The sequence below is a fragment of the Tinamus guttatus genome, unplaced genomic scaffold (assembly GCF_059628265.1).
Source record: "Tinamus guttatus ecotype Peru unplaced genomic scaffold, ASM5962826v1 Tinamus_guttatus_pri_ptg001272l, whole genome shotgun sequence".
Classification (NCBI taxonomy): domain Eukaryota; kingdom Metazoa; phylum Chordata; class Aves; order Tinamiformes; family Tinamidae; genus Tinamus; species Tinamus guttatus.
The window spans coordinates 631,979-643,054 of record NW_028289806.1 but is presented as its reverse complement, the minus strand read 5'-3'; the positions used below and the strand labels follow the sequence as shown (position 1 = coordinate 643,054).

The following is an 11,076-nucleotide window of genomic DNA, read 5'->3' as shown; positions in this document are numbered from 1 at the left end:
GACAGGAGTCTTGCAACTGCATTCAGGAGCCACAACTGTAGCCTTGAGGGAAGCTGGATGTCAGCGGTGGCCCCAGAGCGGTCCCTGGCACGGCCTGAGCGGCAGCAAGACACGTTCCTGGGAATGCAGCGGGCCCCGCGAGCCCCGGCCTTCCAGCACAGCGGGCACAGAGCAGCGACGGCAACGGGGCGCAGCGACGGCAACGGGGCGCAGCGACGGCAACGGGGCGCAGCGACGGCAACGGGGCGCAGCGACGGCAACGGGGCGCAGCGCTGGCGGGGAGCGCGGCTGGGACCTGCCCGGGAAATCCACTCCTGCTGCTCGCGGCTCCGCGGAGCAGGAAGGCTCCTCTCCGCAGGGATCGGCGCTGCGCGGCGCCGCTCCGCGTCCCGCTGTCACAGCGCACAGTGCCCCAAGGCTATCGCGTGACCTGCGAGAAGGGAGACAAGGGTCAGACAGGCCCTGGCCACTGGCCAGCTCCCAGGGCGAGCTCAAGCTTTCCTCCCGCTCGCGTTATTGCTCACAGCTCTAAGAAAGGTCTCACCTCTGGCCAGCGTCCTCAACTGCTTCCTCTGCAGCGCCCAGCATTTTGGACAGCGCTTTGCAAGATACAGGAATTTAAGTCACTGTCTCCTTCTGTATCTGCCAATGTGTCTGATACTGTTGGAACTGCTCTGAGCTTTGGCTCTGACCATCACATCTGGATTAAGTGCTAATTGAGTCTAAAAGAACGAAGTTACAGTGGTAACAATGATAATGGCTAAACCTTAGAGCGAACGTGTGCTGCTGCAAGGACACGGCCCTGCAGCACGAGGGCCGCGCGACGCGGCACCGTGGCGCAAGGTGTCGATCGCTACAGAGGGAGAAGATCAACCTGGCAACACCGGAAAGGCAACGGGAGGACGGACACACGCTCTGCCACGTGGCCAGGCTTGAGCCAGGACTGGGACACAACTGCTGGCACTGCCACATTTACAACCCGGCATTCAAAAGAGAGGGGACAAATGGAGGAAAAAAAATAGGGAGGAGGGGAAGGGAAACTTTGCTTAGAAAAAGCACAGAGAAACCAAGCAGCGGAAAAAGGAAGCAGTAGTTCGTGCCACTGCCACACAGAGCAGTCCTCTGCACTGCCCTAGCCCTCCCTTCCCACAGCTCCCCATCCATCACCCGCTCCTGCTGCCTTCTCCTCCGCGACGGAGGGGAAGGAGGTTTCCAGGCTGCTGCCTGGTGCAGTTTTGTCATGAAACGAGTTCCTTGCCTTTCTGCTGCTTGACTCCTGCACCCGCACAACAACCTCAGCTTTTGCTAGCAAGACCTTCCCAATACTCTTGGTTGTGCAAAAAGTTGGAAAGAATGATCTAGAAGACACCTAAAGAAATAAATGACCCAGGTAGGACATAAACAGCTCTCCCAATTGCTGTTATTTTCTTAAAATCTCATGACTTAGAATATTCTGTGTCACGGCTTTCGATCCCTCCAGGTTGGTGATGTGTTTTGCATGGATTATTTTAGTCTTGTGACAGCCAAATCCCTTCCCTGCTGAGCAAATAATTTGTGACAAAATTCTTCGGAGCGCCACATTTTCCCTTTTCCACTAATGGATTACCCATGGAGACCTCATGCTCCCCTCGTTTATTTGTTGTTTGAAACGATTTTCCTGAAGAAGCCTGTCTGGTATCTTCTTTGCTAATGGAAACGGTCAATCCATTTCCAGTAGGCAAGTTATCTGCCACATACAGCTGATCCTCCCACCTGTGAGTTATCAGTGAACAGCCCCAGCAGATGCAAACATAATTTACTCTTTGCATTTGCTTCACGGGATGCTTGTTCCAAATCTCAGCTTATGGATTATTTGTGCACTCTTTACTTTGGCTGCAGCTTCACTTCTGGGCTCTGTTCATGCAGAGGAACAGAGAGATGCCCCGAACTTTCTGGAAATCCAGCCCTGTTTAGTTTAGTGTTTAACGGGGCATTAAAAGTCACTAGTCATTCAGAAAACATAGGTCTGAGTTTTACAAATGCCGCCTCCCTGGGGAGAAGAGCAAATAAGGCAGAAGGGGATGCTAAGCAGATGCCAGAAAGGAGACCAGGGCAGCTGGAAAAGGGAGAAGGGCAGAAGCTGTGGCCTCTTGCACATTGAAACACAGGGACCCAGGGAGAGCGAAGCCCCACACGCTCCGACTGACATTATCAGCTGGGGGAAGAATTAATTAACCAATATAAAGGAAGGAAAAAGACAACGACCTAGAAGTAGCGCTGCAATTACAGGTCAGTGATGAATGCCTGGCCAGAGGAACCTTTTCTGACACCCATAAATACATCTGAGCATGAAAGTGCTTTTTATGCACAAAAATAATAGCAATAATGGAAAAAAAAATCCCCCACATCATTTTTTTAATGTGATAATTTTACAACAGGCTATGTGGGGCAAGAAAAGCTAAAGCACACGGAATAATTACACTCAACTGTATGAACAATGATTACAAAATTATGCAACTGATTAACCATGACATATATATAATTACTAATGAGTTTGATAAAATTTTAATTATACCTTGTTCTTTGGGGCATTCAGCAAGCCATGAAAATAATAATCATGTAGCTCTCTGTCACAGATGACTGCTTCAGAGGTGGAAGCAGTGACATCCCGGCAAGCCTCGGCGGATCCAGGCTGTGCCGGAAGGAGACGCCGCTGCTCCAGGGAGCCGAGTGCTCCAAGGCCGGCAGCAGCCCCGTTCCCACCGGGTGCCCCGGCCCGCGAGCCCCCGGGCTGCCCCGCTCTGCACGAGCCCCGGGGCGGCCAGCGCTCCCCTCTTCCTCGCTGCGGGCCCTCTGCGTTTGGAGGCAGAGCCGGGGTGCCCCAGGCTGCGGAGAGGGCAGCGAGGGGTCCCCGTGCCGCTGAGCGCCCTCCAGCCCGGCCCCAGCTCCCGGTGCCCCCCGTGAGGGACGGCGGCGCCCAAATACCTTGGTCGTCTTCACTTTGTTGCCGCTGCTGCAGCTCCAGCCGGAGAGGTCTGGCAGCACCCTGCACTCCTCGCCCTCGAGGCAGGGCTGCATGTGGCACCACCACTTCTGCAGCACGATGGAGGCTGCAAGGAGACGAGGGCAGCGTCAGGAGCCGCCGCGCGGCCCGGAGGGGCCCGCAGGCTGCGCGGAGCCCTCGGCCCCCGTGAGCAGCACGTCCCGGGGCCGCGGCCTCCTCCGCTGCCCCACAGCGAGAGGCGCCTCGCTCTGGCCTGCCGCGCGCTCCGGCGGGAACGCCACCCGCCCCGCCGGGCTGCGCTCAGCGGGGACCTGCCTGTCTCGTGGCACCAGCCCGAGCAGAACCCCTGCTGCCAGCGCTGCCCTCCCTCCCGGCGGTGCAGGGAGAGCGGCTGTTCAGGGAGCTGCTGCCGGGGCCCGGCTGCAGCCATCCCTCGAGGCCAGGCAGGGCCGAGCGGGAGGAACGCGCTGCGGGTACTCACCGTCCACGCACGACGGGGCTGCCCGCGTCGTCCCCGCCACCTGTCCCGGGAAGCAGGAGCATTTCACAGTCTGCGAGCGCTCCTCGATCTTGTTCCTGTTGCAGCACCTGTGCGCCGCGATGACTTCACACGTGCCGGGCTCGACGTGCGCTGCAGGAGGGGACGCGAGCACCGTTACCGGGGGCGCGGGGCAGCCCCCGTGCCATCCTGCCCAGCACCGTTCACAGCCGTTTGCGCAGGGAAGCGGCTTATTGAAATGAGCGAGCACATTAGTTAATTGGAGCCAATAATGAGATGCTACAAGGGGGGATGGTGCCTTGCAATGTCTCCAGCTTCAAACAGAGCGATGCCACCTCCGACCCCGGCCCCTGTCATGGCCAGGAGGGGTGTTCCTGTCTAACGCTCACATGTGTCCTCCTCCGCAAGGGAGGCACTAGGAGCACTTCCACCCGTGACACAGAAATGTCACCGTCGTCACCAGGAATCCAGGCTGCTCTGCTGTTCTCCCCTCGCAGTGCCACTAAAACATTAAGGAAGAGCAGCTGACGTGCGTGCTGCTCACCTCTGGGACCCGGGTTGGAACCTCGTTAGCATCACAAATCAATGAATCGTTGGCTAATGGCCCACACCCCCGCAGTACAAACCAGCCGAGGGGGCTGGACAGACCTCACGAGCTGGGAGCTAATTCCCCACTCAACCATCATGGGGCTGCCACCGCCGCCAGGGCCCCGGTGACTACCGAGGAGGAAGGGGAAGGCATCGATCGTCGGTATCGCTGGCACTGCCCGCACCGGGCCGGGACACTGCGTAACCTCTGCGATGGCAGGGGCTGCTGCCACCTGCACCAGCCGCTGTCCCAGCCCTGCTGACGTCTGCTACCCTTGCCACCCGCTCCCGCATCCCAGCAGAGCCAGGGCCGGGCTCCGCCAGCCGGGGTCCCACAGCCGGCACGCAGGCGGGACGGGCTCCGCAATTACCAGGGCTTTTACTTGGCCTTATTTATTATTATTTCATGGTCATTTTCTGTTAATGAACCACTGCTTTCATATCTGCCCATGATAATTACACAATTACCTACTCTGGAAGTATTTGTAATAGCATTTCTGGCCATACATTTTAGCCTCCCTTCTAAATGTCATCACAATTCAGTTTTAATGAAGGTGCCTACTCTTGCTGAAAGCAGACATGATGGACCCTGGTCAAAAGGGAGAGGAAAGCAACTAATTACAGAACGAGTGTGGCTGTGTTTTGCCTGGTTTTCATGGCCAATGGGATTTTCCAACATCTGTCCAGCCTCGTGCCCGGCTCCCGCACAGAGCGAGCCCGGCAGGCCCGGCCCCGATGGCCCAAACCCCGTGCGCGAGGCCTCCCCGCACTCTGCCTCTCACCCAGGCTCTTACCCAGGCATGTCGAGACTCTCTGCCCTAACGAGCCGTGTGATAAACTTCAGCATCGCTGCTCGCGCATGTTTGTGGTTTTGACTCGTTTTTATGAACGTCCCTCTGCAGAGCTTCATTAGCAGAGCTCTTCCCAGGAGGAAGGCCCAGACGAGCCTCCTGCCCCCTTTCACTCCAGCTCCCTGGTTTCTCATTTTCAGCTAATTTAAAAAGATTCAGCAGAGGGAGAGCAAGGCAGAACTGAGAAATCGCTCATTAGAGCCATTCAATAATAGTTCACTAACATGCCAAAGCCCTTTTAATTTCCTAAAAAACGTGCAGCACGGAGATAAAGAAAAATTAGATTCTCCTTCCCGCTACCGCTGCTGCTTTTAGCCCACGGCAGCTACGACACAGGCCGAGGACTCGGTGCCCCGGCGCGGGCCCGGGCTGCACGCAGGGACCCTGTGCGCGGCGGCACCTGCTCCGCGCCCGGCATGGCCTGGCCATGTCGCTGCGCGCGCGCCGGTGCCTGGCTGCTCCGCGCGGCGCCGGGGCCGCGTCCCAGAGCCGGCGCTCCCGCCACGCGGTGCCCGCGCAGGCCGGGCCGGGCGGGAGCTGCCGGAGACGGCCGGTCCCGAGGGGGCTGCCACGGTCCCCTCTGCGCTGGCCCGTCCCCTGCGCGCCGCGAGCGGAGGGTCTGCGGCCCTGGCCGTGCCACAGGGCAGGGATGAGGCCCCCGCAGCAGGATGCCCTCGCTAGGCCCGTGCCTTGTGCCCCAGCCCTGCCGCGGGTCAGGCTGCGATCAGCCCCACAGCGCCTGCCAGGACACAACGGGGCTGTTCAAAAGCCCTCGTTTCCCCCCAGAAGCGCAGAGCTCCCCTTTGAGCCGGCCCACGGGGACCTGGGGCAGCAGCAAGCGCCTCGCGCTGCCCTCGCTGCAGGGACGGGCACAGAGGGGCTGAGCGTGGGGCCCGGCGGCACCGCTCCGAGATCAGCGCAGGGACAGCCACAGGATTCCCTGCAGGGCCTTCCCGTTCCCAGGAAGCTTCATATTGGATTTGGCTGAAAGACGCAGATCGGATGGTGTGTTCAACACCAGAGGCAGGAAACCCTGCGAGAGCCTGGGACACACTGCAGAGCTGCTGGCTCGCTTTTCCCTCCAATTTAACTGTTATTTCCCCACTGGAACCTTTTTAAAAATCCTTATCTCATGGAGCCATAAAAGCATTGTAAAAGCACCAGGCTTTGGAATCCTGCATGTAAAAATAAAATAAAAATGCTGTCCTACTCTGGCTGACCTTTAAATGAGCAGCAGAGCATGTTTTTTATGGCATGCCCTGGAATGACACTTTCCCTGTCCTGGGGAGACGTGGGCATGGCTGTGCTTGCTCAGGGTAAAACACCGCTCTGTTTCCTGGTGCAAAGTTGTAAAAAGAAGGGAAGTTCAATGCATTATAACTGCCCGGCAATGCCCCAACCCTCCACTCCACAGTGGCTCCCTGCTGGGCAGCAAAGTGCCATTGATCTGGTCCCGAGCCTCCTCCGAAGGGCTGCGCAACCCCCGGAAAGCAGGTGGAAAGCGGGAAGCGGCGCCCGGGCCCAGGCCCCGCGGCAGGGCAGGAACCGGAGCCCTCGGCCGCCCGGTGCGCGGAGCCGCCTGCATCCCGCTTGGCCGCAAGGCGCTTCCCATCGTTGTGCATCCGCCCAGGGCCACGTACCCTGGGGAGACCCTGCGTCCCTCGGCGGGGAGCGCCCCGCGCCGCGGCTGGCTCAGCACCGCGCGGCAACAGCTCCACTGCTAATACTCACTAAATAATTAAAGCCCAAAATCACCACTGCCTTAGACACATGCATTATTTACAAGAGTTTTGGAGAAAAGCAGACCTGTTTTTATTGCTCATTATCAGTGCATGTCGGCAGGGCTTTTTTAATGCACTGTTGTATCAAAATTTCAGATCATCCTCCGTTCCCCTTCACCATATGTGCAAGCTCCTTTGTGAACGGCTCGTCCAAATCCCACCCCTACAAACTTGCAAGCAGAAAAACAAATGCAAGGACAGCGTGGAGAACAGCTTAAACTGTTCTGGCGCCGTGTGTCAGAGAGGAACCTAAATGGAAACATTACAGCTGGAGCACAGAGCTCTGATCGAGCAATCTGCCTTCCTGTGCAATACAGGGCACAGGACTGCTGCTTCCCACGCATCAGCCACAGCTCCTGCCTGATCTAGCAAAGATGGTTTAGAAAAATATTCTGTCTCGATTTAAAGGCTGCACATCACCTCCCTGAGCAAACGGGGGTTGGTTGCAGAGGCCTCTCACAAATAAAAGCCATCTAGCTACCGTCCTCCAAGGGATGACATGCTGGCCAGTAAATCTCTCCTTGAGATAATCAGAAATCAGTGCTCTTCAATCCTTCAGAGAACCTCGCTTCCCAACAGCAAATCCTGGCCGTGAAAGTGTCCGTACTTCTGCTCCGTGTGGAGTGATGAGAGAGTGAACAAAGGCAAAGGGGACGCTCCGATAACCAGCATCACAGCGGGGCAGCTGGAGCTGCTGCAGCACCTTTGTAGGAGCTACCTGCAGACGAGCAAGCCTTGCTCATCACGAGGAGCTCACCCCGCTACAGGGGGGATCAACTTGCTGCTGAATCGTTCTTCACCCAGGAGCTTCCTATGCCATTTCCAAATGACTTAATGTCAGCACTTGATTCATTCAGGCTATTTAAATCCTACCACATAACGCAGGAAGCACTGCCCTGCTTTGACACATTAACATTCTCCATGTGCTGGGGGGACATAAGTGATCAGATCTTATTTCTAAAGCCAGATATTTAAAATGCCTGGGAAAGTAAGAAATGGACAGTACCAACATGCAAAATTCTCACAATATCAGCATGTGCAGAAAGTTTGTTAATGCAGAGACACAGAGTAGGGTCAAACCTTCAGGTATATTTGCTCCTACTATGGCCTCCTTGCTGCAGGTTAGAATTGGTTGAATAGGAAGCACAAGGTTTGGTCCATGGTGGATTTCTCTGTGCGAGTCAAACCCCTCCTCCCTGCCTGCCAACACGGGAATGCGTAAGCATATCTGTTTACGTTCAGACTTATACATAATTCACACCCCACATATACTCTTGGGCTTCTGCACTTTCAAAGCCAGATGAGCCTCTGCTTTATGAATTCCCGGTCTGACTCCTCCCAAAAGGAGGAGAGCTCCTGCCCCCCTGGTTTCCAAGTCAGGCAGCAAGTGGAGCATCCCCGGCCATGCTCCACCTGGGCACGGGCAGCGATGCGGGCTGCGGGATGCATGAAACATCCCCGGCATCATGTAACCAAACAGCACCGAAAATCTCTGATCAACACCGTCGAGCTCCCCTGGGCTTACAGGTTCATCTGACACAGACAGCCCTGCAGCCGGGGCAGCGCTTTCAGCACAGGCCTCGCTCCAAGCAGCCCCACGCACGGTGGACATGGATGGCGCAGGTAAGGGGCCAGCATCCTGCGAAACCCGAGCTCGCACCAGAAACACCTCCAGAGGTGACCGAGGACCTCACGCACCTGCTGCAGGTTAGGAAAGGGGAGAGCAGGTACGTGCTGACTAGCTGGTTGACAGTCACTCTGGAAGATGCATTTTGTTTTTAAGCAACGAGGATGGGGATTATAGGATTAGAACTGCTTTAACTGTCAGGGAACAAATGACAGAAATAGGACAGGGGCGAGGTGAGAGGTCAGGCAATAGCAGGAACATTTCCAATTACCTGCAAATACCCTGTTTTCCAAACAGACTACACCCGGGCATCCCAGCGGCCCCCCTGGAGAGGGCTGAAGTTTGGGACTCTCTCAGAGTGGGCCTAGGCCCCGCCACCTCCGCACCGTTTTCCGCTGGTCTCAGACCGCGGACGCTCCGCTTGCCCAAAGCCGGGCGCTATGAACACCGTACCCGGAGTCATCGAGAAACATGAAACACAACCGAGCCGGTGCGCGGCTGCCAGGGCCCTTCTCCGACTATGGACACGAATCTCGAGCTGTGCCAGCAAACCACCCTCACAGCCCCGGTGCGCCGGCCGCGTGCCCTGCTCACGTAGCAAACACTGATCCCCCTACCTGAGTGGCTTCTGTGGTGGGTGGAGGCCAGCGTCAGTCTTCCCCATAGCGTCGTAAGGCAGAGAGTGAGCACGAAAACCCATTTGCTGAAGCTCTGTACATCCCTCTCACTCATTCTGCCAAAAACAAAAGGAGAAAGCGTGCGATGTGCAAAGGAAGGGACGCGCGCCGCGAGGGGCACGGGGGCTGCCACGCGGCAGGTCAGAAACCACAGCACGCCGGGAGCAGCAGGGACGTTTACCTCTTACTGGGGTTTTGCAGCGAGGCCCCGTGCACCTGCCAACCTCCGAGCGCGGCGCGTCACGCAGCGGGGCAAACATCGGTGCGCCTGGAAGAGGAGGGAGAAGCCACGCGTGGCTACGGAGCCCGCTGCACGGGGAACGTGGCGGGAGCGGCCGGCACCGGCTCCCCCGCGGCACGGCGCGCCGGGAGCCCCGCGGAGGCGCGGGGCGCGTCGGGCAGCGAGCACGTGTCTGCACACACGCTGCAGCACGCGCAGCACGGCCGAGCAGCGGCGCCCGCGACGGGCCGCGCTCCGGAGCCCTCCCGGCGCGGCGCCGCGGCCGCCCCCGCCTCGCACAGGCCTGGGGCGGGATCCTGCACCCGCCACCCCCGCACAGCCGCTCGCCATCGCAATCCTCCCAACCACCTGCTTTGAATCCGGCAGGGACCCTGAAACGCGCTCACAAAATGAGGTGCCGGAACAGAAAACACTGACGTTTTTAATCAAAACAAAGTGATCTGAGGTGGTGAAAGGGCATTTCTTGTTTTGAAGCATTTCAAAATGAATTGTTCTGTTTTAAATTGACATTTCAGAACGAAAAATGTTTCATTCGAAAATGCTTATTTAAAATGATATTTCCCATTCTGATTCTCCCAGCTGGAAGAAAAATCACAAAATGTCACCAAAAGTGTTGACATTCACCCAGAAAAAGATGACAAAACCACATATTTTATGCAGGAAAATATGCAGGCAAAAGCAAGCTGCCCAGCTCACGCCGGGGACAGCCAGCCCGGGCAGGACCAGGACCGGCAGCGCCTGCTGGCAGAGCCGGCGCCGAGAGGCCGGGGGCAACGCGACGTCGGCGGGTGGATGCGCAGGGAAGCGGCTCTGCGCGACGCGGACGCGAGCGGATGTGACAGGAGGCGCCGGCCCCACGCAGGGACGCGCCGCGGCGGGCGGGCTCTGGGGCCGCCAGCAGCACCGGCTGCGCCGCCAAGAGCCGATTTCCACACGTCGCCCGCGCTGGCACCGTCCCCCTCGGAGGCGGCACGGCCTCAGCACGCAGACACCCCCGCCCGCCCGCACCGCTTCCCAAGGGAAAAGCGAGTGGCTCCCTGGGAGCAGCGCGACCGCCGGGGCCGCTGGCCCGGAGCTGCTCCCAAGGGCTTGTTGCCCAAACCCCTCCTGGCTGGGCCGGGAAGCAAGAGCACCCTCGGATCCTCCGCAGCCTCGGCACACGCTTCCAGCTCGCTGCGTTTAGCCTGCAAGAGCCGAGCTGTTGGCTCTGCCTACAAAGCACAAATAAATCACGAGGGTATCAACCACGCAGCCCACCGGGCACTGCCAGGGAGGCTTCCGTGGGGCCGCAGAAGCGGAGCGGGCGGCTGCGTGACCTGCAGGGACGTGCACGGCAGCCCCACATGCCGGCTGTGCCATCGCCAGCCCGGCTGGCGCTGCTGCGCGCGCTCCCGCTGGAAAACACAGCTCCACAGAAGCTGCTATTTTGACACCCATCATCATGAGACTCAAACTAAAAATGTTTGGTCTGACTTGAGATTTTTCAGTCTGGAATGTCATTTTGAAATGAAGCGTGGTGTTCTGGCACGTCAAAGCACTTAACGTTAACTGAAAATATTGCTGCTTTGCATCCTGCTACTTTCTGTTTGGGATTTTGAGTACTCTCTCACTAGCATTTCTTGTCAGCTGCTGTTTTGCCATTCTGCTCCAAGCTGGACACGAAGGAGTTGCGAAGAGCTGGAGCCTCTCCTAAGGCAAACGTCCTTCGGAGGCGAGCGCTGCTCCGACGGCGCCGAGCCTCTCCCCGCACACGGACACGGTGCTCACACGGAGGACAAGCTTCCCTGACGCAAAACCACCCAGGAAAGCGCCAGCTCTGGGGAAGGAAG

At 57.9% G+C, this 11,076-nt stretch overlaps 1 protein-coding gene across 1 annotated transcript; it reads right to left on the bottom strand.

The window, feature by feature from the left end:
- Positions 1-418: 418 nt before the first annotated feature.
- TAFA3 (TAFA chemokine like family member 3) lies at positions 419-9,078 on the bottom strand. The gene is made up of 4 exons (XM_088538936.1): positions 8,947-9,078; positions 3,465-3,614; positions 2,965-3,089; positions 419-430 (listed from the first exon to the last, which is right to left on the bottom strand). Exons 1-4 carry the CDS (start codon positions 9,059-9,061, stop codon positions 419-421), a joined length of 402 nt encoding a protein of 133 aa, XP_088395062.1. The 5' UTR covers positions 9,062-9,078.
- Between the last annotated feature and the right edge of the window lie 1,998 nt (positions 9,079-11,076).

Bases quoted from the DNA above. Each gene is read 5' to 3' on its own strand.
- TAFA3 (XM_088538936.1), bottom strand. From the start codon at position 9,061: ATGAGTGAGAGGGATGTACAGAGCTTCAGCAAATGGGTTTTCGTGCTC. The intron at 3,615-8,946 runs GTAGGGGGATCA...CCCCTCCTGCAG, and splicing joins CCACCACAGAAGCCACTCAG to CGCACGTCGAGCCCGGCACG. The intron at 3,090-3,464 runs GTGAGTACCCGC...GTCTCCTTGCAG, and splicing joins AGCCCCGTCGTGCGTGGACG to CCTCCATCGTGCTGCAGAAG.